We start from the raw sequence: 25,840 nt of genomic DNA, 5'->3' as shown, positions 1-25,840 counted from the left end.
ACAAAACAGGTAAAACCAATAACAGAATTTCTCATTCTGCTCACTTTTTTTTTCCCTAAATCAAACGGAATTTTCCTTTAAAAAAGTAAAAATATAAAAAACAAAGATACATTAGAATATCCTACTGTCCAGTAAATGTCTTATAGGCAATATTTATGGAGGAAAAAATGCATCAAGCCTTACCTTTGACAAAAAGCAAGCACCCCAATGTTCCTTTCATACAAAGGAATGCTGCTTCTAGTGCTGTTGATTTGAATTATTCCTATCACCACAATTTGAATATGCGTTGTCTTCAGATATATAATCGTAAATCTAGACTAATGCTGAAAAAACAAATTCTAGTGAGAATGCTGTGCCATTGATAAGCTAAAACCAGCATATCATGAGAAGGCAAACTAATCTTTCCTTTTACTTTGAAGGCTGGATGCTTGATGCTTAACACTAAGAAGTCCAAATACCCTTTTTATCACTTATAACAGAAGAAACCTGTAAAATGTCTTTGGTGCATCAACTTATTGTATGTATGTTTTAAAGAAACTCGCTAGTACTATAGGAAATAAAAGTGGGCTTTTTTGTGTTGTTTAATACTCCAAGTGTCACTTCATTCTTTAAAGGGGTTAGAACAGAGGAGGGGGAAAAGGGAGGAAGTCTTACTTAATTTGTTGCATATGTCCCAACGTGTTATACAACTAAGTGTATTATACCAGAAAACTAAAGCAGTCTGCACCATAGCAAACTGTGTAACTCAAAATAGGAGGCTAATCTGGCCAGAAGCAAGTCAAAATTTCAGTGAAACTTCCTCTCATATTATATATACACACACTTTACAAGCTACATCGAGTGTCCTTTCATATTCCAAAAGAAATACATTGCAGACACCAAACATACTGTACTTTTACTTAAAGGCTTCATCAAACCATATGTGCAGACACTTGAGAAGATGAGAGTGTCAAGCTTCCTAGGGTCCTAGAGTCAAAGAAATTCTGCTGCCCCCCACTGCTAAGTAAGTGCACTCCTTCCACGGGGGGCAACATCTGCCGATCCGTCATGGTTCCACTTGGCGAGGACCCCAAGAAACTTCCTTGGGAAGAAACAATTTTCTCAGGACTGGCAGCCAGTTTAGGGGATGTGGAAAAGTTATATCCATAGAGCGCACAGGGACTGTGCAGTCTAAACGTGTTGTAGGAGCCTTGGTGGGTCTGGTTAGTGGTAAAGGCATTGCCGGATGGGGAGGGCATGATGTACTGGAGCTGTGGAGACATCCCTGAAATCTGCATGGATAAGCCAGTCTGCGGGCAGCTGAAGGCATCCCCGTCGCTGCCGCTCATGGACATATTCACAGTTGTGCTGCTGGACACGCCGACGTAGGAGGGAGTCCTGGGGGCAGCGAAGGTCTCGCCGCCCTGGCTGGTGAGCCGGTTGTAGGTCTCAGCCAGGGAGGTGCTGTACCTGTTCAGCGCCAGGCCTGAGCGCGCACACGCGGTGTAGTCAGCCGGGGCAAGGGTGCACAGCTGGCTGGTGTTAGGGCTGAGGTGGAAGGCTGGAGAGGAGCAAGGGGAGCCCGGTAAAAGGTGAGGGTGGGTAGATGGCACTCCACTGCCAGATCCCTGGAGTAAAGTAGAGGAACCTGCATTTCCTGGAAGAGAATGTTACAGTGTAAGAAGCACATTGGGAAAGGTCCACTTCCTAGGTGAAAGATCAAGACCTTTGTCTTTTATAGTAAGCCTTGAGATGAAATCCAACTCATATTAATTAAAAACTTTTACATACATGCGCAGGAAAATATGTGAGTGAACTACATGCATGTTTCTAAAGAAACAACTTGACCAAGAAAGAGAATTGAAGTTATGTTTTTACAACCATCGCTCAGTAATTAGAGCTCCTGTCCAAAAGGTTAACTGCTTCTTCTATGACATGGAAGGAAATTTCATGGCAGTTAAGATGTAGCCAAGTGAGTACCGCATCACAGGAAGCCTTCTTCAATATTATGAGTTTTGGCTTGTCTATGCTCTTGCTACAGTGCAGAATGTGTTTCAAGTGCTCTGTGCCTGTCACTGTCAGAGCACCAGCTGAGGAACCAGATACTTAGCTCAGAGGCTCTCACAGATAACAGCTTCGGGAAAATTCCCAACTTCAGAACAAAAAAACTTCTGACTTCAAACCAAAAAAATTCTGAGAACAACCAAAAAATTCAGAATAACTTCTGAAGGAAAAGTGAGGGCTGAACACTGCACATAGCTGCTTCATTTCTGGAATGGGTAGGTTTGCAGCAAACTGTTTGCAAATTGTTCATTTACTGATATCAGAACTTTATGTTACAAATACCAGTGCTGAATGCTCCTGAAAGCACAATGCTTGCCACAGGTGAAGCCTTTTCTCAGGACTGAAAGTTTCCCAGCTGCAAGGAAGACCTCCTTTTCTTAAAAGATTGCATCTTCCTGAAAACTGGGGCCTTTTAGAGTCTCCCAGGCAGAAGACACTTAACAAGGAAGATGTTCTGTTTATGAATCACACTAACAATCAAACAGCTTGATGCTGCAAAGAGAGAAGTTCTGTCAATAAGTTAACAGATTATCATAATAGATGAGCTAGTAAAAAGAAAAATACATTATTAAAGAACACTGCCTGCTGCTGCTTCTCTGTTAACAGGACACCACAATCACAGGGTGTCATTAGGCACTGCCACATTACAGAAATGATAAGAACACATTTTTCTTTTAATCTCCATCAATGCCTCCGCTCCTGAGGATGGGCACTTTCAGCATTAACAACCAGGACACATTTCTAATGGGGTCTTTCACAAAGTCTCTATGTCCAAGGTATAGATGGCTAAAGATTTCGCAAGTTTCCATTCCCAGAATATCAAGAGTAACTTCAACAATCTTCTTAACCTCAGGCACCAGCAGAAAAGGAAGTGAGAAGCTCAGGGCAGCAGTTCCCCTGCTCCCAAACAATGCTCCTACACACAAACAGCCAATAAAGCAGCTCAGTCTCCTAAATGGATTAACTGCATCATCAGTTGCCTTTCAGTCTTACACAGTCTGACAAGGTATTTCAGGTCTCATTCTATCTTCTCATTAAAGGCCTTTTTGATGAGGCCATCCTTCACCCCAAAAACTCTGCCAACACTCATCCAATGACTTGGCACAAACCTTCCTTTCAGTTGCCCACATCAAGCACTGATACACAAGATTTCTCAAAGGAGTGAACCAAAAAGCTGGCAAAAGCAATTTTTCTGAATTTCTCTATGTTCTGAGTTTTTGCTCTGAAGATGTTTAACAGCTTTGCAATCAATACATTATCAAGAAACCAGACTGGATGTCTGTAAATTTGGTAGCAGAAAATGCAAAGAATTGGGAGCAAAATGTCTGATTTAGCTGGGAAAAGGCCAAGAGGTTTTCTGTGTGCGTTGGCGTATAATCAGGAAATAAAAGAACTCAGAAAAGAGTACAGAGCTTACACTTTCTGTCCAAATGGACCATTGAAATATTTTTCTCGTTCATGACACTACCAGCACAGTGGGAAAAGTGGAAACAAAGTTTTTCAACAAAGAGTGAAGAGCAGCAAAAATCAAAACAGAGAGGTGATGCATTTCTTTAAGCTCTAGGATGCAGAAAAAGTTGTTGGCCCGTTTACTGAACAATTTTCAGGTCTTTAAGAATCATAAAGAGGTTCTAAGAAGAAAAAAAATTAGGCTTCCTCCTATTTATTCATTACTTAAAAGAACATTTCTTCTCTCATTCCGTTTTAATTTTTTTTTCTTAAAAACACAAGTAATTCCTATGCTGCAGTTTGGATGTGTACAACAGAATTCATCTCTAAGTAATCTCTACCTTTTGTATCTAGCCAGGGCATAACACTAAGGAATAGGTCATTCAATCCTTAAATAACTGGTATTCTCCTCCACATGTCATCTGATTTTTCTTTACAATCTAACATTTTTATTGCCATTGGGGTTGAGTTAGCATTAGTTTTCTAACTTAGAATAACTCTGATGAGAGGGGATGGCTGTACTGTGGTTAGTTAGTTGGTTTTGCCTTGTGAGGCAAAACCATTTACCTAAAGCTTTGTAAGGTATGATGGGCAAAGTTTCATCTTTCATTTTTGTTTTGAAAGAGCACAAAGACACTTGTTACCTTGTTTGGGTATCCCAGGTATGTCTTCAAATGTAAGTGTCCTCAGAGAAGGTCTCCAGAAGGCATAAGACTCTACCAGAGCTTCCAGTCCCATTCTATTTAGAACAAAAGAATCACAGTGTCATGAAAGCAAGCTGTATTTTGCCACACATCTCTGAATACTCCACCTCAGAAACATATAAATATTTCAGGATTATTTTCAAGTTGATTTTACTTTTTAGAAAAGAGCCTTACAGCCCATCCATGAGACCACAGGGACCTGCAACCACTGGGCTGCACAAAGTGTTTTCCAATTCCACAGGCCTGGCTCTCTATTTCAATATTTGTGCCTTTTGGGAGGGCTGTTTGAGTGGGAAGATTTGGCTAAAATGATTTTAAATGTTTTGCTAGTATACTTCTTAAAGAGATCATTGCTCTGGCAGTTAGTTTTAACTGCCAGAGGAATAATCTGCTATTTCTTCCTAGAATAAAGGTGATCCACTGGCAACTTCTATTAAAACAGGATTCCCAGTCATTACTGATGAGCTGGAAAATTGCACTTAGAACATGAGCAAGGCAAGGATGTACAGCTATTTTGCTACCAAAATCATGTCTAAAAAAAACCAGTGTTGTTTTGCTGAGCAAAATACCTTTAGAAACTAAAAGTTTTAGCTCTTTTCTTGCAAGTGTCCTGAGAAATCAGAACTGTGTAGACAACGGTGTCAGACACTATTCAGAAAACTCTCTGCTTCCTGAAGATAAAGGCCCATTTGTTTTCTGACAATTATTTGTGAATAATACACCTCAGAGGTATACAAAATTAGAGGTATAATTTTGGTGTTATTTTTGGCTGCTGGGCCCCAGAGGCCTGTTGAGTGTCAGCATCAGGCACACACCAAATACAAGTGCTTGCCTTTGAGCAGCAGTATTTGTAAACTTGAATTATGCAAATAGCCCAGTCTGAAGCAACCGGCATGTTCCGGTACTACTCCTTCCCGCAGGAACACAAATGCCTGTCAGGAAACATTTATAAAGCGTTTATTAGCTGAACCTGGCCTAAAAAGATAGCCTTAATTTTCTGCAGTAATGGTGAATTTTCATTTCTAGTTAAAGCGGAGATAAAAGCCACCTCCTGGAGGAGTGTAGCCAAGGTGATAATTTATACAAGATGCCTTTGAACAATTTCCACATTTTATCACCACCCTAATTTGTGCTATCAAATGCCCAAGTTTATTTAACAAAACAGTCATGTTTTTCCCAAAGTATTTAAAGGGAGAAATTCTGGTCCTTTCCTGAGTAAAAGGTTTTATAGGGTCAAACTTAAGGCCCAACTGAAGAATGAAACTATTCTCAGCACCTAAAGTCTGTTGCACTTTGCAAATGCACTGGGAATGTTTTTAAAAGGTGAAGCTACTGATTTCTGTAAAATGGCCCATGGGACTGAACAGCAATGACCTAGAAGGGCATATTTTTAATTAAACTGAATTACTGCATGCAGCAGTGCAGAGTGAGATAGCTGTATAAAAACAACATTGAAAAGTTTGGTATAATTTAACCACAGTATTTTTTTAATCTTGTTGCAGACTAAAATGCCTCAATGATAAAAACACCAGCTAGAACAATGAGGATAACAGAACCTTTTCAGTATTTAGTAACAGAGCAAAACAATAATCTGCTGAATATAGCAATAGAAATTTTCCCTGACAATTAAAATTCTGAGCTGAATTGCCAAACATACTTATCCAGTAATGCAGACTACAAAAAAAAACAGTGATACTGACTTCAGTAAAACAATGTCAATTTGCAACAAACAAGAGTTTGCAGAGTCAATTCTGTAAAGAGTGTGTTTGTAGAGTGAAAACAGTCAGACCTCATCTAAAGGCTGGTCCAAAACATTTTAGAGATGTTGACTCTTCCTTCAGAACTTCCCTCCCTAATCAATTTCCATTTAAAATAACTTTCAATCAAAATATCTGGCTTTTTTTCCCAGTGCCTGAACCAGACTATTCCTAGCAGCCAAACAAACCCCCTCTCTGGATACACCCAGTCCCATAACTGTATTTGTGTGCAGCACTCTTACATCCTCCTCAGATAATTCCAGAGCTGTCCTGCCACATCAAAACCTGTTCAAAACTAATTTCTGAACAATTCTTTCCTTGCTGTCTAAAAGGATATCTTCTCTTGTTTCTTATGGAAGAAATTCTAGGTCCATCTAAATTTGCACTTTTCAGAGGATCAGGGTTTCACACTTAGGAGATTCCATAGTACTTATTTTACAGTTCTGCAAACAGCAAGCACAGCAGAGACACTGCCTAGGGGAGAGAGAGCTTTCAAACAGGGCACGTATGGCAACCCTTCTTCTTCCCAAAGTACACACAGCATGTTTTGCTTCTTCAGTCACTGCATTTACCTGGAAGCTACTGTTCACTTCATTTCTAACCAGAAACCTACAAAAGAGGGCAAAACTCTATTTATGTGAGTGGCCAGAACATGGATTCTTATTTCTTGCTAGAAGACAAAATCTCAGACATACTAAAAAGAATAGAATTCATACAGTGAATGTCTGTAAATCTTTGCAACTACGTCATCCCTTCTATAAGTAGTCATTTTCCAAAAACTATAGTCATTTACTGTCCAGCTTCAGGTTTTATGTAACTTGGGTTTTATGTAAAATGGGCTTTAATGCTGTAACTTCTGCTAACAGAGAAGCTCAATAAAACAACTATCAAAAAGAAACTCTCTGATCATTCCTACCAGCACAGTTTGCTCCCTTCTCTGCAAGGCCTGGTCATAAATATAGCAGCTGCAGACACCAAACACAATGTGGTAGCTGGAACTGATGTATACTATACACCACAATGAAATACTGGGGGTTTTTTTGTTTTTTTGTTTTTTTTTTTTTTTTTTTTAGCTGAAATGGTTTAACATACAATTCAAAACAGGCTTAAGTAGCTTGCATTAAACAGTCATTGGATCAAATACCTCATTGGCACTGGCAGCCTGGACCAGACCTAAATCTCCACTTTGCACTACACAGATTTCCCACTGCTATTTTGAAAGATTCACAGATCAAGAGAGAACAAGCAATTAATCAGTCCATCCACCACAGAAGAGGTGGAAACCAGCCTCATTTCAAGGTCTTCTATAGCCTGCTAGGAAAGGTATTCACCTAGGAAGTGGATTTAAAACTCTTTAGACTAAATAGACACTTGAATACAGGTCTCCCACCTCCCAGGCAAGTGTACTAAACATAAGGTTACTGCACAAACCAGTTTCTCCCCCTTAATGAGGAAACAGTCATTAACCCATCCTATGTGCCCCTTACTTGCAAGAGAACCTGAGCTTGTAGTTTGACAATGGCATCTGCAGCTTGTTTCCAGCCAGGAGAAAGAGGAGATTTCAAGCACAGCCTGAAATCACAGACCTGAGTATACATTAAGTCCATCTGCAGCCTCCATGGTGTGTCAGTGCTTCCACTGAAAGGAAACTTGAGCGCATGAGCCAAGCCAAGTGCCAGTCTGTTCCCGACCTAGATGGTCAGAGGTGTAGCAGTGGCAATTCCCCACAGAGAACATTTCTGGGAAGTCTGAGTGGTCCCTCAAGGAGTCTGAGTTCTCAAATTAGTTTGTCTGTAAGTACAAGTGCTGGCTTTGAACAGCCTTCACAAACTGATCCTGTCAGCAGGAAGACGCCCAGCTCCTCCCCAACACCTACCTGTTACGGCCCGAATCTCTAAAGCCTTTGGCGAACGGGTTCCTATCGATCTTCAGACGAGTTATCTGTGAATATTATTAAGAAAAATTATTGCCTGTAAATTCAGATAAGTAGCACAGAAAACAACTCTACTGACAGAAAAAAAAGCTGACAGAGGAAATATCTTCATATTTGAATGGTTTAAGATTGCTGTCCTGAAACATAGCAAAATAAGGACCAATCTTCTGATCATTATTTTTGCATGTCCATGGAGAAGCTAATAGGTATTTAAAGCTGCCAAATGGCAGCAGGAATTACTGAGAAAAAACTTCAGGCAAATGTCATTCTTCATTTAAGAGAGTTCACTGTCTAACTGCAATGAAATTTAAATTAAATTTTATTTCTGTACTGGTCAAGAGGGCAATGTGAAAAGAGAGATTATCTCTAGGTTATTATCCTCCATGAAAAAAAAAAAAAACCTGAACCAAACAAATCTACCAAAAACCCAGCAAAACACACCACACCCCAAATAACTGTAATTTATTTTAATAAATGGGAAAATCACCAAAAACTTATATTTCAGTGTTTACATAGCTCTCCTGCTCCTCTCTTTGTGAAGTTATCAATGAGTATCTCAAAATTTCAAAAAACACAGCTGCAATAATTTATACCGAAGTAATAAAATGTGACAATAATAACTATGTATGCTGAAACTTAAACGAGAGGTAGAAAGAGCTGAGTGATACAACCTGCAGTTCACTTTTAACTTTGAATCCAGATAAATTGTCCTTAATAATATAGGCTGAATGCAGTTAATAAAAACAACTGCAACTTTCTTCAGAACTCAGTTTCTCTGTTAAGGTCCTGGGAGTATTAAAAGCACTGGAGTCAGGAACAAAAGTGCTTTAAAAAGTCTCTCCTGACACATATCCACATTTAAAGGTACAGAAACACCTTTAAAAATTAGACTGCTCTTTGCCTTGTTCTTCAATACTGTTTTTATAATCAAGACACCATTAAGCATGCTAATTGGACTGTGTGATCTTAATAATAAGAAAGATGTTTTTTACATGCAGCATCTCTGAAGGCTCAGGTACATCCTCCAGGCATTACAGCAATACTAACTAGTAGTGAAAGCTACTTTTAGTAAAAAATAGATAGCTCTATTTTCATAAGTGATATAATGACAGCGTCTACTTTTCTCCTATCTCTTACATCTCTGGTCTGCTCTGAAAAGCCCGTAAAGTGCTAACCAGAAAGCCTGAATTACCTGTTGATTTTGGTATGCTGTGACAGTGGTGAAGACTGTCTCGGGGAAGGAGAAGGCTTTCACCCCCTCTCCCGAAGGGATGGGCTTGACAGGGGACAGATCATCGCCACAGTCTTTTCGGATGACGTGGACACGAGGCTGATATTTATGCATAGAGTGAAGGATAATCTATGCAGTCATGCAAGGAAAAAGATAACATTTGTTAGAAAGGACACCCTACTGTTTCAGGACTAATAGCTTTTTGGAACAGATTATGGTATGTGTTTACCATGCCACTTACTGGAAATCAGATGTTTTCCTTAACCTCTGAAGGTTCTTGTTACAGTAGTCTAATCCCTGTGCATTTATGTTATTACCAACCCTAAGCTTTTAAAAATTACAACTCAGGAGCTCCAAATTCAGAGATTGGCTCATTTGAAACTGGCTCAAAAAAAGGAAAAAAAAAACCAAAAAACAAAAAGAGAATTCAGGAATGAAGTCTAGGTCCCATTACAATTATGAAAGTTTTGTCACTTTTTTCCACTGAAGTCTGGATTTAACCTAACAGGATTAACAGCAGCAGAAATTTGCCTTTTGTTTTTGGAATCTTCAGGATGTACTATTAGAGCAATTTTTTTCTTATATCCCAAAGGCTGGAAACAAATCTTGGTTGGAACACAAACTGAGACTCTCACACTCTGAAGAAGCACAAAATTAAGAGTAAAATGATAACAAAATCCAAAACTCCAAAGTGTTACTAGCAATCGATCCATAAAACAGACAGTGAATTTCAATTAAAAAGCCTTCCCAGCATTCAAAAAACTCAATCAAAAATAAATCATAAAAGAGGAGTGGATGCATACTGCATAAATTAAACACACAGATACCTCTTGGTACTGTACCTCAATTTTAAATGAGATTTAAAATACAGAATTTTTCCTCTATTTTACTCCACTTCAGCTAACCACTATTAAAATAAAAAATTTCAAGAAAAAAAAAAATTGAAGTTCAGCTATTATTGTTGGAAGACCTAAGAAATTAGTAACTTGATAAATAAACAGTCCTATGGCTATTGGCCTGTGGAACCACTAATCAACATTCTGGAGAAGCTTTTTAATTTCCTGCTCCTTGAGTAGGCTCAGAATGTGCGTGTGCTCAAGCACTCAACAGAGCCCCTATGTCAGACACCATGGAAGTTCATTCACCCAAATTATATAGAGGACATTACATTTGTTTGGATAAACTAGAGTTTGGCTAGTTTAATACACTTGGTCCTGGCCAGATTATATGACCCTGTTTTGGTAAGGCCAGTTTCTGGATAATCAGGGGTTTTATTAGCCCTTAATAAGGTTTTGACAATGACATCACAGGCTCCAATTAATTTGCTCAGGGAGTGTCCTATGGATGTTCTCATATGAAGTCTTTTTCGAGTTTCTGAACAGAGTAAGATTTTTTATTGTGCAAAAGTGATTTCTCTTTTACAACACTCCTTTCAGTTCTCCAATGGCAAAGATCTACAAAATGAAAATGCAGAGAGGGCAGCACATTCCTCACCCCGTTTCCCTGTGAACACCCAGTGGTACCAGGGGAGATGCTGGTGCAACAGAAAAAGAAATTATCAAGAAAAGATGTTGCACAGTTCATATCCACTGCAATTCTGTGCCTTGCCATTTGTCTGGGTGCCACTGAGCATGCCATGTTCTCTCCCACACGGATTACTTGACCCCATCAGCTCTGTGGTGCAAACCACTGCTGGCCCACACATCAGTGATAACCCTGGCAGCTACAAAGAGCTCTGCTCACACATCAGAACAAGTGATATCAAAGCAGCGCATGGATGAACACCTCCCACTGCTTATCTGGGTGGCTATTACAGCTAAACTGATCCATATCATCTCCTAGGAACAACCTGCCTGGTCTCTGTCTTTTACTGAAATTTTCTGTGCTGACGTGCTGTTTTGGCAATTAGCAACTCCACAGCAATATTATTTTTCTTGATTTTGTACCATGTCTTCTAACAATGGGATCTTTGTTCATCATCTGAAGGACTCCAAACTCTAAATAATGCCTAACTGCAAAGCCCTTGTGAATTAAAATGCAACATACGAAGACAGGACATAAAAGGAGAGGGAGATGCAACATCTCCACTCCAAAAACAATCTAGCTCTATTATTCAAAGCATCACCTAAAGCTACTGTAAAGAAAAAGCTAAGGGAAAGGAGACTTTGGCATTTCATTTCACAGGGCTTTCACATTTAAAAGCACCAATGGGATCTAACAGTTTATCTGCAGTAACAGCAACTTTCCCTTCATGCCCTTAAAATCCAACACAAAAATCAGAAATCTCACTGTGCTCCCAAATATGAACTGGCATTACATTCAACTCACAGCTGAAGAGCCTGCCTCTCTCTACAAAGTCCTCACAGAACAAGATGAAAACACTTCATGCAGGAATAAACCTCTCACAAAAAGTAAAATTAAACTTTGGCCACAGCAGCTGTCAAGAAATCATGATCAGACAGGGCAAGTAGGAGGCAGAGCAAAGGCCACCAGAACTCCTGCAGCCACACAAAGCTGGGATTACCTCTGCAATGGCTTTTGAGAGCTGGTGCCACGATGAGGCCTCAGAGCTGACCGTCAGCATGAGCACCACCATGGCACAACCACCTCAGCCAGAACAAATGAGAGCCAGAAACTCCTTCACAGGGGAGACACCATTCCTCCAGCCACTTGGCTGTGCCAAGACTACACGGTCACCTCCCCACTACCGACACACTCCTTGCTGCTGCTTTTGCTGAAAATCCTCCTTTATCCTCCCTCCAAAGCACAAGCCCGCAGGCTCTCTGCAGTTAGGGAAGTGTGTGGAGCTGAGGAGCACAGATTCCCTCTGTACTAAGATGAAAACTGCAAGTGCAAATACTGATGTTTCACAGCTTTTCATTGTGACAAGAACATATAAGTGCCCATTGACTGTAAGCAGAGTTCGCTACTTGGAGCCAAGTGTGGGCAGAGTTACAGTCCGCCTCTGCTTCCAGCCTCGCCCCACTTTCAAATGGGGAAAAAACCCACCCCAACCACCAAGGAACAATAAACACACTAACAGCCTCATTTTCACTAAAAGTTAAAAGATGTTCCTCTGCATCAAAAAATACTCAGTTGAAAAGCATGGAAAATAGCATAAAAAATGTTGACTTTTCCCCTCCACTGAAATTCAGTTTAAAAACTGAATTGAAATAGAAAAATTAGCCAGCTCTAACCAGCCAGTGGGAGAGACTGCTTTTACAATGCAGCACTCACTCCACAGATGAGAGAGGGATGAGAGACGTTAACAGAGAGCATCCAGACCATGCACTTTTCAGTGACAACTGCAAAATCCAGGTTTACTTTTCCTTAGTATCACAACTTAGATGAAACACATAAAAGCTATAGTGTGTGTCTTAATGACTCTATAGTATTTCCAAAGCAGGAAACTTCTTTTGAGATCAGAAACACACAAGAAAAACATGTCTGTACAAATTTTGCTTCATGTCCGCAGATGACAAGTGGAACCTATGTATCAGAGAGTGTCCTGTGTGCAGATATGTACTTCAAAAACCTCTGAGCTCAGCAGCACTATAAAACTGCACAGTCACAAAGTCCCACTTGAAATGCTGATGAAAACAGCAGCAGGCAGCATGGAACCTGGAAAGTGCTCGAGCAGTGAGGCTCTTAGAGATGGCTGATCTCCTTCCACAGAATGCTAATCCCAGGGCAACACGATGCAAGGGGAATGAACTGGCTGCCACCAACTACTGCCACAACATAAATACTGCACACAAATTCTACCTTAGAGCCTGTTTGCAAATACTGTCTCTATTCCCACTGACATGAACCACTTCCCTCAGAGATCCTGAGAGTTAATACTCTAGAATAGGTAAAAAGGCTCTAGACTGACATAATGCAAGCTCCCTACCTCAAAGCCTTCAAGATCAAAACCGACCCCCAGAACTTTAACACAAAATCTCTGCAAAAGCTTACACCTCCAACAAGCACAGGAAGCATAAAGGAACAAGTTCAACAAGGATTAAATTGCCAGAAGCAGAAAGCAGGGAAAGCGTTCCCAAAGAACAACAGCTAAAGGCCAATGCTGCTTGGTGGAAACCCCACTGAGGTTTCTCTGAACCACTCTGCCTACGCACAAGAGGAAAAAACTACTTTCTAATAATCTAAAATATACCCCATGTCCCATACAGGGGTGGGAGAGTCAGAACTTCTGATATAAGAGTAAATATTGGAGGGACTCTACAGCCTTGACTCCTAACTCTTCTAATTCACCAACCATCCCCTGGTACCCTCCTGAGAAAAATGGTTTCTTCTTGCTTATGAGAAACAATTGGTTTTTTTTATATTCATCACAAAATATGATTATTCGTTTTCCATTATTGCTAGAGGCATTCAGAGGCTACATAGCTTTTTCAATACAGCATTCCACACTACCATAGCTTTAAAAGAAAAAATGTACCCATTGGAAGAGACACTTTTCTGCTTTCTGCCTTTGCCTTTTCTGGTAATTATGAATGACATGTTTGCAATTTTCCAGATTTGAGAAATATGAAATTATTTTACAGTCATCCTTCTTTTGTCCTTTTATTTTAATACTTAAATTTCCATTTTGGGGAGGAGGGGCACTGCCATAACTCTGAATCAGTTCAATGTGTCTCAAATCACTGTACTTGAGCTTTGCTTCACTTGTTTCCAAGCCAAAATACTTAACTAAAGACCAGAAAATTTATATCCCCCCGTATTACAAATAATGGTGTGCTGTGTATACTACACAGGTTTCAGTTCAGAATAAACACAAAGCTAAAATCTGGGATGGAAAAAAAAGAATAACACAATTCTCTGCATAGCTGAGATTTTATCACAGGGCAGTTTGCAACTGCAAGTGCACGGATGGACCACACAGTACCCGCAGATCGTCCCTCTGCACCCACTGAGTACAAAAACCAGCTCACTGCTGGAAAAGCAGCATTTTATCCATTTGCATCTGCTTCACTTTCAAATCCCTTACAACAGACTCAGGATTCGGGAAAAATAAGTCCCACTTGAGAGGAATCACAAATACACAAATGCTGGGGAAACTAAAGGAACTTCTTGTGCTAACCTTAACTCAAATGGACACGGCCAAATAAGACCCCATAATTGTAATTCTGGAAAGAAGCAATATAAAACTTCTTTTGTACTATCCTAAGAAAAGCACTGCTAACTTAAGAGGCATGAATACCCCCCCATTTCTTTTAAGGAAGAACAAAATAAAATAATGAAAAATATTGCACAAATGGAAGTCTTTTTATCCTTGTTATCACATTTTTTAGGTCAGCCATGCGCCTGTATTCCTGCCTCTGATCATTGCATTTTCAAACACAAATTAGGGAGAAAAATCTCTGACTATGTATTAGCAAAATACCTGGCTCAATGTCACAGAGCTACAACCATACCGAAAGATGAGTGTGGTATCTTTGTGCTCCGTGCCAGGTATATTTTCTTTCACTCCTTTCCTTGAAGGAGAAAGTATCCTGGTTAATAAATTGGGTTACGCTAAGGACAATGGAATCCACATTCTGTCTCAAAACTTTCCTCTAACATCTTAAAACTCTACCATTTGGAACTCGATGCTTCTTCTGAAAGGATGCCAACATTTGTCATTTATTACAGGGGTTTGTAAAATCAAAGACTTCCCCCCGACTAAAAACAATCCTCATTTTTTAATTATTTCTTAAGGTGTCAAGTAAAACTATTTTAGGGATTGCTGGAATGATACTGGCTTACATCTGTCATGTTTCAACAGTTTTGAAGAGAAAAGGAAATATTAACATAACACATTTTGTCACATTAGATAATGTCATAACTAAACAATTTAGAACTTGCAAACAGAACACTCATACTGCATACGTCTTCGCCAGCTTTTCCAGAAGTAATGAGCCTCAGCTGTGAAAGGGTCTTGCTTCATAAGGTATGCAATAAATCATCATCGGAGCAAACCCAGCTCCCATGTTGTTCGTTTTTGACTGCAATTATTAACACCTCACGGGATTTCACACAAACGTTTAGGTTAAGAAAATACTTAAGTGTATTTTTATTCACGTGAAGTTATTACACACTATTAATGTTTCTCCTAGCCACTTGTGAATTAGAGTCCTTTTCGATCGGAGGAGAAGTTGTGAGTAACGCGCTTGGTGGGAAATACTGAGAGCAATTCTGCCCCTCTCTATTAGGCAATTTAGCCTTGTAAAGTCTTACTTTGCAGAAGGAGCTCTCGATTTGAGGGGGGAGTAAAACAGCAGGCTCTAATAAGCAGTTAATTATCGGAGCAGAAAGTAAGAAGCTTTTAGATGTGGACAGTGAAGTTCCAAAACAACTCTGAAAAGTCAAGCCTATTTCTGGCACCCCGCAGCTGCACGTCAGAGCCTCTCAGGGCTGAGCAACGTGCCTACACATAATGCCACCGAGAAAGAGCAAGTACTCACATGCCCCTGATCATCCAGCTCGTTATTGGTAAGCTTCAGTTTGTCGAAGCTGATCACTTGTCTCATCCACGTCTCCCCCGAGGCGGGTGAGTCAGGGTGAATATAAACGCGAGGCGGCACCGGGGAGTCAGCATTACCAGCCACCATCCACTTGGAACTATGATAGACATACCTGTAAAAAAGAAAACAAATACCTCTAACCACTAGCACCAAAACAATCTATTAGACCCATTCAGCATGAATAAATTAGGGCCCGTGCTTATAGCAAAAGCCCATCAATTAACAAAACATGAAAAAGCACAATTTTGCATAAATAAAAAGAAATCTTGTTTGTTTGTTTGTTTGTTTGTTTCAAAACATAGTCCTGGCACCTGCAAAACTAAAGTTAAAATCCATGCTCTGACCTGACCTTGCTCTTTCTAAAATCAGTCACAGTCTCAACACTAGATTTCAAAATGAGCTTTAAATCTGGTGTCAGTTCATTGACTGCTACAGCTCTGCTCTGAAAAGGCATCAGCAAATAGGGAAGAATCTGGTCCTTCTTTTATCAAATTGAGTAGTAATTCCATATTTGGAAGATTTATCATGTTGAGTCTAATAAAAGACTCTATAAATAAAGCTATTGAAGGGAAAGAACACTATGATAGAGAAAAACAATGAAAGTATGAGAAACTATGCTCTTGATATTTCGGTAGACCATATTAAAAGGCTTAAATAGTATTGCAAAAAGGCTAAAAAAATGAAAACATGGAGTCTCTATTTCATTTGATAGGCCAGTGCTGACAAGATTTTATAACAAAAATTTTGCCTGCTTTGGTTAAAAACTTATTTTGAAGGCAGGCACTTCACAAAGCAGTTTAAAAAGCATTAATTGAAAGTTATCTTTTTCAAGTACAGTAAAAATCCAGTAATTCAGCTGTATTTTTAAATGAAAACATGAAAGACTTCATCAAATCATATATTTGCACAATTCAGTTCCTTATTAGAAAAAGACAAGCAACACAGTCAGAACAGAAAACAAAATGATCCAATGCAGGTGTCACTCCATACAATTCAGATCAAGCTGCATAGCTAAGATCTAGAATGGTGGAGAAATTCTCTCCTGCAGACAAATTCTCCACCCCAGAGCACTGTTGTAACATTTTTTCATTTATTTTATATTTCTTGGTTTATACTAAATATATGCTTTTCCTGGAAAAGTAAATAAACTTATAAATGCACATAAATAAAAAAATTCAGTGATAAATATACATTTCGAGCTGCAGCGTAAGCTTCCAAATATTTATAAGGTCAAATTTTGCTGGAAGTTCAGACCTATATGTAATTTTCTTCATTTCCATTAGTTTTGCTATCTGCTCTGTCAGCAGTCTAAAGACTAGGCTCCATGTGACTGCTGTCATTTCTATGAAATTTAAAGATCTGCAAGACAGTGTGTGAAGCTGCACAAACAGCCAGAGCTGAAATAACAGACAGCAATAAAAAGCACAGAATAGAAAGAGAATAGGCACCAAGTAAAACATGTAAAACATTAACATTTAGTGGAAAGCTTAAAGGCATGAATACATGATAAAAGCTAATACATACTAATACATGAATTAAAAAATTTTAGTTTGCCAACTAAGAAAATACCATCCTTCCTACAACTCTCATTAAGTTACTTCAGTTATCTGGGCACCATGTAGCACACTGTGAAGACAGTGTAAGTCAGTATGACTGTAATTATTTTAAATGAAATGAGGTTTAAACAATTCATACTCGGTATAACTGCTTTTAATTTTTAGTATTAATATTTTAATAAATTTGGAATTATTACCTTGTTTTTTCTATGGATTTATGAATTGTTCAGACCTTCTAGGAATTATACGTTTAGATTGTTAAGCAAATGCACACATGTAACACAAAGCAAAAAACATAAAAGCTTCCATTTGAACTGTGCTGCACTGGTACGAGGAAAAAGAAGCTTTTTTCCTTCTATGGCAGATACAGGAAATAATCCCCTGACTGTATATGCTGAGCATCGTCAGCCCTGGTGTCTGGTGCCCCTTGTAGAAAAACTCAAAATCAAAAATGGTCCTAAGAAAGGTCTAATACACCACACAAGAAAATGGCAAAATAGCAGTCAATGAGGTAAGTACAGGAAAAATACAGGACAGCATTTGCTTAGGAAACAAGGCAGCATTCCTGCAGAACCAACCTTTTAATCATGGTCTGAAATATTCCTAGTTCTAGAATTAAATCTGCAGCGGTTTTCCCTACATTATGCTAAGTATAGGTTAAAACAATCAAACCCGCAATTGGTAAAGACCTGATCCTGTCTCCTCTGAGCTACTCTGGCCAGGCTTCCCCCCTGGCTACTCTGGAGCAAGGGATTGCATCTGGAAAGCAGGACCTTGGAAACGGCTTCAGCTCACAACAGGAGCTGCTGCGGGCCCAATCCTGCAAAGGTTTCCACAGGACAAGTGGCTTCTGCAGAGCCCAACCAGCTCCCTCAAAACACAACTACCCTCGAAACAGTGAGAGCTTAGCACAACATTACTACTCCTAAATGTTCAGAGAACAACCTCTTTTGTTCCTCACATCATTCTCCAGATAATAATGCCATTAATTCTTTAAATAACAGTAATTAGAAACATTACCTTTTTTTACTTTAAGCAACCAAATATCGCACTTTTTAAATTAAATTCTATAAGCTATTTGAAGCATGACTTACTTATTAAGTCACATTACATAGCTTGTAAGTTATTTAAATCACATATCCATGCTAATAATGTTATCAGTTAATGGTAATACCATTTGGCACTAAAAAAATGTACATTTTCATATTTATTGGTTAATAGGAAATAATTCCTACTGACAGGAGCAGGAATAAAATATTATAACATTTCCTGACTGCACTAGAACTGCACTCTGAAAGCCCAACCTGAGCATCTACCCACAGTACATACACAGTGTGAGGCAAATGTATCATAAAGAGCTTCAACACAAATTTTAGTTGCCTTTGCATACTTGGTACAATATGGTCTTCTAAAATACACTGGGATGAAAATAAGAACCTTCAAGGAGAGTTAAACATGATCTTCTGCTAATTTATGTTGTGTTAATATTTTCCTCCAACAGCCAAGCAGCCTATGGCTTACATCATATGTTTTTTGCCTTAAAGTCACCATACCTGTATCTTTTGTTATCCACTGGCACAATATCCATAGCAATGTAATACTGCTGATGTGGGTCTAAACCTGAGATCTTCACTCTCATTGCAGGAAACATCCGCCTGAACATTGGAAAGAGAGAGGTCATTTTTAATACGAAACAGACTCGGGAATGGTTGTTTAGGAAAAGTAACCGCTTCGTGGGATTTTCCTCGTTCTTCCTTTTAGCCTACAGAGTCCTTTTGGACGATTATAGTTACATAGCCATGAAATGGCCCATTCGATATGTCAAAACAGATTTCTAAAGTGCATTTACTCGAACAATGCTTTGTATGTTTGGGGATACGCTTTGGGAGTACAGCTATTACCACATCATTTCAACTTTATTGTTAGACAGTAAATCATTTGGGTTTGAGACTTTACTTTAGCAGTACACACATTTAAAACCCATTTGAGATATTAGTAAGAAATGTATTCCTGGAGATGTGCAAACACCACCTCCACCCAGGAAGCCCGAGGCTTACAGAAAGGCAAATTGCCATTAAGGTTCAAGTGACAGCAGAAAAATGGTGTATCATTGCTGTAGCAGCGAATTAGAAAGCTAAATCTGCGGTGATACAATTATAACACCGCGAGGATGCAGTTATAAACGCCAATGTGCCATGCTCTAAACCAACAATATGGTCTTTATTGACACGGGACTTCCTGTCTGCAACTTACTAAAGGTGAAGTGCGAGAGCTACCCTGTCTTTGAAAGGTATAGTAAAACTTCTTTATTGAAAGCAGAAACGAACCTACGAGCAAATTTCTGAAAAAAAAAAAATAAAACAAAAACGACAAAAAACCAAACGTTCAAGATTTAGATCCTTCTGTGGAGAAACGGATTAATTAACCAATTAGGTGGTTTGAACATAAAACTGCCCTTAGCTCTTAGCTTGGCATGCTTTTTAACAGAAAATTTCATTCTTGAAGCACCAAAAAAAAAAAAAAAGTCCTAGCTGCACGCTAATAAAATACTCTTCTGTATTTTATAAACCTGAAAAGTTATTCCAGCTTACTCAGTATTTGCTGCTGTGCTAATAAATATATATATTAAAAACCAATCCATTAAGAGTAGTTACTGTAAACAAAAATCCTATCTCCGCCATTTCTGAATAAGCAGGAAGCTAAAACCTGACTACGGCTAACTAGTTTTTGCTGTTATTTCAGTGCACCTGTAAGATAAAACAGAAATTCCCCGACTGGACTCTCTTTAAGACAAATGCAGCTTTGTCCTGTTTAAGACTGCGTTTCAATCATTAATAAAGCCTCTCTGAAAATGCAGACGGTAGCATATGGATTCAATAAAATATGTTTTTGTAATTTCTAATAAGTTCAAATACTTTTATACTTCCCAGGTTTTTACCATGTGTATCCCCTGGAAAGGGGAAAAGCTTCCCCCCAGAAGGGCACGGCGCTCCCAGACCTCGCCCTAATGAACAGGAAACCCGAAACGCCACATGCTCCCGTGCCCATCTGACATTATCGCCATCTACCTGCCTCGTAAATCTGGAGGGTTCCCCCGGTTCGGGCCCGCTTTGATGTGCCCGCCCGCCCGGGAGCGCGCGGGTGGCGGCCCCGCCGTGCCCGTTACCTTCCCGCCTTGGTGATGATCATCTCGGTGCCGATCTCGTGGAAGCGCTTCCAGAGCTCGGCGCCCTGCAGGTCCACGCGCGGTGCCTGCGGCGTGGGCAGCGGCGAGCCGGGCCGGGAGCCCTTGGGGGAGCCGCCGGGGGAGGCGGCCGGGGAGCCCGCCAGGAATCCCTCCTCGCAGCCGCCTGCGGAGAGAGCGGGGCAGCGGTAGCGGCCGGGGCAGCGCCGACTTCGCCATCGGGGTGTCCCTCAGCCCCGGCCGAGCGGCCAGGCCGCAGCCTCGGTCCGGGGATTGGGCAACCCGAGCGCCGGGACCGCGGCAGCACGGCCGGGCTGCCAGGGACCAGCTGCCCCCATCGCCACCACGCCGGGCGCGGGCCGAGGCGGGCGCAGCCCGTGCGGGGTGCGAGGACGGCGGCGCATTTCTTTTGGCTACGGGCTTCTGCTCTGCAGCGTGAAACTGCGCTCCCCTCCACACACAGCAAATTACACACACACATATATGTAGGCGCTGTGTATGTGTCTATGCGTATACATACATCTACATATATATATATCAATGTATGTATATATGCACACATAATTATATACATAGTTGCATATGCACTTTCAGCAGCGCACATACACATATATGTCATATAAGCTTTTGCCTTTCCTCGGAAACAGGGCTCGGGAGAGCCCCCGCCGTCGCTGCACCGCGCCGCGGCCCCGACAGCCCCGCCGGCAGCCGCCCTGCCCGTGCCGGGGCCGAGGGGCGCCGCGGATCTCCCCGCCAGGCCGGCGGGAAGGGCGGTGGGTGCCCACGCAGCGTGGAGACACAGAAGGGATAACGGGGAATGAAAGCGCCGGTCGCGGCGGGGAGCGGGGATGCCGAGCCCGGCCGAGGAGCGGGGCCGGGCAGCGGCGGGAGCGGGAGCGGGGCGGCACTCACCGGCGGGGCCGCGGGCGGCGCAGCCCAGGTCCATGTCCCCGCAGGTCCTGCCGGCGGCGGCGGCGGCGGGAGAGCTCTTGGCGCAGCAGCCGCTGCCGCCTTCGTCCTCCGCCGCCTCGTCCTCTCCGCCCAGCTTCCTCCGCTTGGGCTGCCGCGGCGGCGGCTGCTGCTGCTGCTGCTGCTTCTCGGCCCCGATGAGAGCCTCCACGGAGAAGGCGTGAGCCTTGAGGCTCATGGTGGTGCCTGGCGAGGACCGCCGCTTGTCGGCCATGCCCGCCACCCTAGAGCCCGCGCATCCAGGCGCCCCGCGGCCGCCGGCACCCGCGCCCGGCCCGCCGCGCCGGCCGCCCTCCCGTCCTCCCGACCGCGCAGGCAAGGGGCTGGGGCTTTTCCTCGCCTTTCTTTTTAAATCCGAGTTATCAGCCAAGTTTTTTTTTTTTTTTTTTTGGTGGGGGGGGGGGGGGGAGATTGTTTTGGGTTTTTTTTCAGTGGAAAAAAATTCTATTCCTTTCTGCAGATGCGTTCCTTCTCTTCCCCTCCTCCTCCACGTTCTGCCCCGTCTGATGGGCCAGGCAGGGCTGACATGGGTAACAAACGCTCTGCGGACACAAATTAGGGCTTGTAATTGAAATTTGTTGCCTTGATCTGTCAGCACTTCCAGGCAGGAGACCTGTGGGAAGAACTCGCTCATTAGTGTCACTGCGGCGGCGGGGGCCGGGCGGAGCCGCGGGGCGGGGGCGGCGCGGCTCGGCCGCCCGCAGCCCAATCAGCGCCGCCCCGGCCCCGCCGCCCCGGCCCCGCCGCCCTTCCAGGGGGCCCCGCCGCCGCGGCCGGGGGAGCGCCCCGCGACCCGCGCCCGCCCCGAGAGCCCCGCGGCCCCGGCCCGCGGCAGATGCGCCCGCAATGAACGCCAAGGGGACACCCCCGCCCCCAGCCCTGCCTCCCCCGGAACGCAGAGGGAAGGGGGGCTCCCCTGCAGCGCGGCGCTTCGGCCGGGAAAACCGTTCGGACGTTAAAAAATGACGTTGTGCCCTGTTTTGCTGTAAGGAATCAGGAATTATTGCTGTTATTGTTGCGCTTGGAGATTCATCGCGTTGTTATTCAAGCTCTGGCTGCAGTGAGTTTCGAGCGTAGCATCCACAACCTCCGCTAAACCCAACCCATTAGCGCTGAAGCTGCAATAAAATCAGGTTTAAACCGAACCTTGTATGAACATCAAGGCATCCAGCCACAGCAACTTTAGTAATAATCATATTCAGGTGCATGAAATAGTCACAGGGAAAATCCTCTTTCGTATCTTTCCAGTGAGTAAAAACTACTGAAGTTTTGGAACCAAATATTCTTTTCTTTGCATATCCAGAAAAATGAAAAAGCTAGTGAGATTTTTGTTGTCTTTTCTTTTTTCTTTTTTTTTTTTTCTCTTTTTTTTTTTTTTTTCGTCTCTTGTTGGGACATTTTTCCCTTTTTTTTTTTTTTTTTGGTTTTTTTTCGGTTTTTTTTTGTTTTTAATCCTCAGAACTAAATGGAGTGACTTGCTCCCTTGAAAGAAACAGAATAGAAACCGTCCAGCTGTAAAAAAATATCACTGGGGAATATTTCACTGTTTAGGGGACTAGCATCTCAAACTCATTCTGTTTTGGGAACGGAGAGAAGGAAATTCGTGATGTGTCAGAATCTTGGAGGTCCTGTTCGGGCCGTCGAGTGGCACAGCTGAGATTTCTGATCCTAATCTGAAACGGAAATAGCTGCCATTTAGGAGACGTAACCGTTTCCACTATCGCGTTTTACCTACCCGTAAAATGCAAATTTATCGCTAATTTCAATAGCTGTTTCATCAGAGACTGTGAGGAATGGGCTGATTAATAAATATACCCTAGAGATAAATTATCCCTTCGAATAAGGTTATCAGCGTTAAAATTGTAAAAGTACTTTCCAGACGTGAAAAATTAGGTATGTGACAAAAAGATAATTAATTAAAGGAAAAAATAAAACAGAAACGAAACCGCCGTAGGAGCACTAACTCTTTCCACATTGGAAGAGATGGCAACTTGTCTGAGAAAAATTCGTCACTACGAAAAAAATTGCCCTGCAGTTGCTGCCGCTCTGAATTGATAGGAGAGCAGAAAAAGCTTAATGCCTGTCACCGACGCACAGTGCTGTGGAGTTTATCTTTACATTAAATCTGGGACATATTAACTGTTCCGTGGTCTAAAGTCAGTCTGCTCTGCCTTTCCAGCCGTGATTGAATCTGAAGGAAATCAGATGTGCGGGAGTGATCGAAACGTGCTAAGATAGAGGATCTTGCAGGAGTTTAAACGCCGTCGCGGTGGAGATGAGATCGATAGAGGAAGGAAGGAAGGAAATGGATGCTATCTGTCCGAGGGCGCTCCCGCAGCCTCCTCTCCCGCCCGCCCATCTCCGACGGTGCCTTCCGCCGCCCGCGGCCGCCGGGCCACACACGCCACCGCCACCGGTGCCGCGGCCCCGGCGAGGCCCGCGGGAGCAGGTACCGACCGCACCTCAGCCGCCGCGGCCCGGGACGGGCGCGGAGGAGCGCGGGAGGAGGAGGAGGAGGAGGAGGGCGAGCTCCGCGGCGGCGCGGGCCGTGTGCGAGCTCCGGGGGCGCGGGGGCTTTGGGGCGAGGCTGAGCTGCTGGAGAGACGCGGCCGGGCGCGGAGCGCGGGCCGGCGCCGGGACCTGCCGGCATAGGGGCGACTCGCTCCGCTCCTCGGCCGGGCTCTCCCTGCGCCCCTCCGGCCAGCGCGGCTGCGGAGCGCAGGCAGGGACCGGGACGGAGCGGCCGTGGTGCCGCGGAGGTCCCGCAGAAGCCTCTGGGCACGGGGTTGTTGATCCTGCCCGGTTTTTACTCTTTTCCCTCCCTCCAGACCCAGCCGCCGCGCGTTCCCGCCGAGGAGACCATGAGCCCTTGCTCCGCACCGCTCCGCACCCCTCCGCGCCGCGCAGCCCGCCCGCTCTACGGCGGATGGACAGATCGCCCGGATTGTTTTTGTTTTTAGATGAATGCCCCTTGTTGTTGATTTTTTTTTTTTCACTCCTTCCTAGATTTCTGTAGGTTGCTATGTGGCATGTTGTTTTCATTTCTTGACTTTTTGAAATAACTATTTGGATTTAAATTTATCGAACAACCTGTTATCCATATGTCTGTCCGATTAATTTTTTATGGGATGATGAAAGAGAGAAGAATCTATATATATAGTGATCTGCTAATGGAATAATATATATATCCAAATCACCTTTCTGGGGTTACTTTTATTTCCGGACTTTAAAATGCAGTCTGGGTTTTTAGGCAATTGGTGAGGCAATGCTTATTGGATGTAGGAGAGTAACATATTTAGACTTGAGGGGAAAAAATGTATTGTTTTCCACAAGAAAGATATTCTCCTGTCCTTCCTTCGAAAATCTTGAGGGGCATTTACAGGAAGGTTATGGCCATGTTCTCCATTCACATGGGATTTTTGCAAATCTTTGCGAACAGTGAAGCCGGACGCCACCAGAGAGTAAAATACCCACAGGGTCCTTTTCCCTTCAAAGACATGATTTTCTGTAACTACCCAGCAGGGATCCATAGAAGCGGTCACTAAGGAAAACATATTTATATCATTAGCCTCTTCTTCCCTCCACCCCCCAAGTGAGCCTAATCGCTTCACCCTAAGGAGATGTGGCGTGTAAAACTGACAGCAAGGAGCTGACCGGGGACTGGTCAGCCAAACATTATCAACCCCAGAAAAAATTACAGGCGCAGGTTAGAAACTGGTCTGTAAACCCTTTTTCTGTACGTCCCAAGCGCACCTTCGCCCTCGTCCCTCTCCCTTGCCCTTGCTTGAGGCTGAGCGTGTGTCGAGGGCCAATTAGCACTTTCAGCTTTTATAACAGGGTGAACAGCAAGCCTAGAGCGACTGTCCCAGCGACACAGATGACCCCCAAAAGGGTTGAGACAAGGTTAATCATGGCTTAAATTTAAAAGAGGCAGGAAAGTTCCGTGGAGCCCTCACGTCCCTCTCCACCGGGGATCCTCCGGCCGGGCTGCTTTCCCCGCTGCCAGGTGGGCTGCAGCCCGAAGGAAGAGGTGGCACTAGGGAGCCGGCAGGAACGCTCGTCCGGAGCGACGGCGGGGCTCTTTATTGGTTTCCGATGAGAGCGGCCGGGCCCCTGCTCCCACTTGTGTGTGTCACCTTCCTCGGGCGCGAAACGAGCGCGGCTCTCAGCGCGGGGCGCAGGCGATCCCGGCTGATCCCGCGCCGGGCCCAGGCTGACGGTGCCCGACGGCCGAGGGCAACCCGGTGATGTTCGCCCCGCGGTCTGTCCCGAACACACCGCCTGGTGCACCCGCCCGGGCTTTAGCTTTGCGGCCGAGCCGGAGCGAGAGGGAGCCGGGTCGGTTTCCCGACGCTTGCGACTCCCCGGGTTCAAACTACATAACTCGACTGCCGGGTCCCAAAACGAGCGGACGACGCGGCCGCTCTCTACCCAGCCTCTAGGACCGCAGAGCATGCAGCATCCCGTTCGGTGCTCCTAGCGCAGGAGCCGAGGAAAGGGAACAGGGC

The 25,840-nt window shown here is 43.2% G+C and overlaps 2 protein-coding genes across 2 annotated transcripts; one reads left to right on the top strand and one right to left on the bottom strand.

The window, feature by feature from the left end:
* On the bottom strand, positions 1 to 21,546 carry TBX18 (T-box transcription factor 18). The gene is made up of 8 exons (XM_058802253.1): positions 21,276 to 21,546; positions 20,346 to 20,529; positions 18,733 to 18,834; positions 15,564 to 15,735; positions 9,079 to 9,246; positions 7,830 to 7,894; positions 4,137 to 4,231; positions 1 to 1,636 (listed from the first exon to the last, which is right to left on the bottom strand). Exons 1-8 carry the CDS (start codon positions 21,544 to 21,546, stop codon positions 912 to 914), a joined length of 1,782 nt encoding a protein of 593 aa, XP_058658236.1. The 3' UTR covers positions 1 to 911.
* Positions 21,547 to 23,552: 2,006 nt separating this feature from the next.
* On the top strand, positions 23,553 to 24,360 carry LOC131556384 (uncharacterized). The gene is made up of 2 exons (XM_058802909.1): positions 23,553 to 23,781; positions 24,161 to 24,360. The coding sequence occupies exons 1-2, from the start codon at positions 23,608 to 23,610 to the stop codon at positions 24,290 to 24,292; spliced, it is 306 nt and encodes a 101-aa protein (XP_058658892.1). The 5' UTR covers positions 23,553 to 23,607; the 3' UTR covers positions 24,293 to 24,360.
* The last annotated feature ends 1,480 nt before the right edge of the window (positions 24,361 to 25,840 follow it).

Source organism: Ammospiza caudacuta, chromosome 3 (assembly GCF_027887145.1).
Source record: "Ammospiza caudacuta isolate bAmmCau1 chromosome 3, bAmmCau1.pri, whole genome shotgun sequence".
Lineage (NCBI taxonomy): Eukaryota > Metazoa > Chordata > Aves > Passeriformes > Passerellidae > Ammospiza > Ammospiza caudacuta.
The sequence above is the reverse complement of the archived record's forward strand: the minus strand, read 5'-3'. Positions and strand labels throughout refer to the sequence as shown.

Coding starts and splice junctions, on each gene's coding strand:
- TBX18 (XM_058802253.1), bottom strand. CDS start 21,546: ATGGCCGACAAGCGGCGGTCCTCGCCAGGCACCACCATGAGCCTCAAG. Junction 20,530..21,275: donor CGCCGCCCGCGGCCCCGCCG/GTGAGTGCCGCC, acceptor CTCTCTCCGCAG/GCGGCTGCGAGGAGGGATTC. Junction 7,895..9,078: donor CAGCATACCAAAATCAACAG/GTAATTCAGGCT, acceptor TAATATTCACAG/ATAACTCGTCTGAAGATCGA.
- LOC131556384 (XM_058802909.1), top strand. CDS start 23,608: ATGAGATCGATAGAGGAAGGAAGGAAGGAAATGGATGCTATCTGTCCG. Junction 23,782..24,160: donor GGCGAGGCCCGCGGGAGCAG/GTACCGACCGCA, acceptor CCCTCCCTCCAG/ACCCAGCCGCCGCGCGTTCC.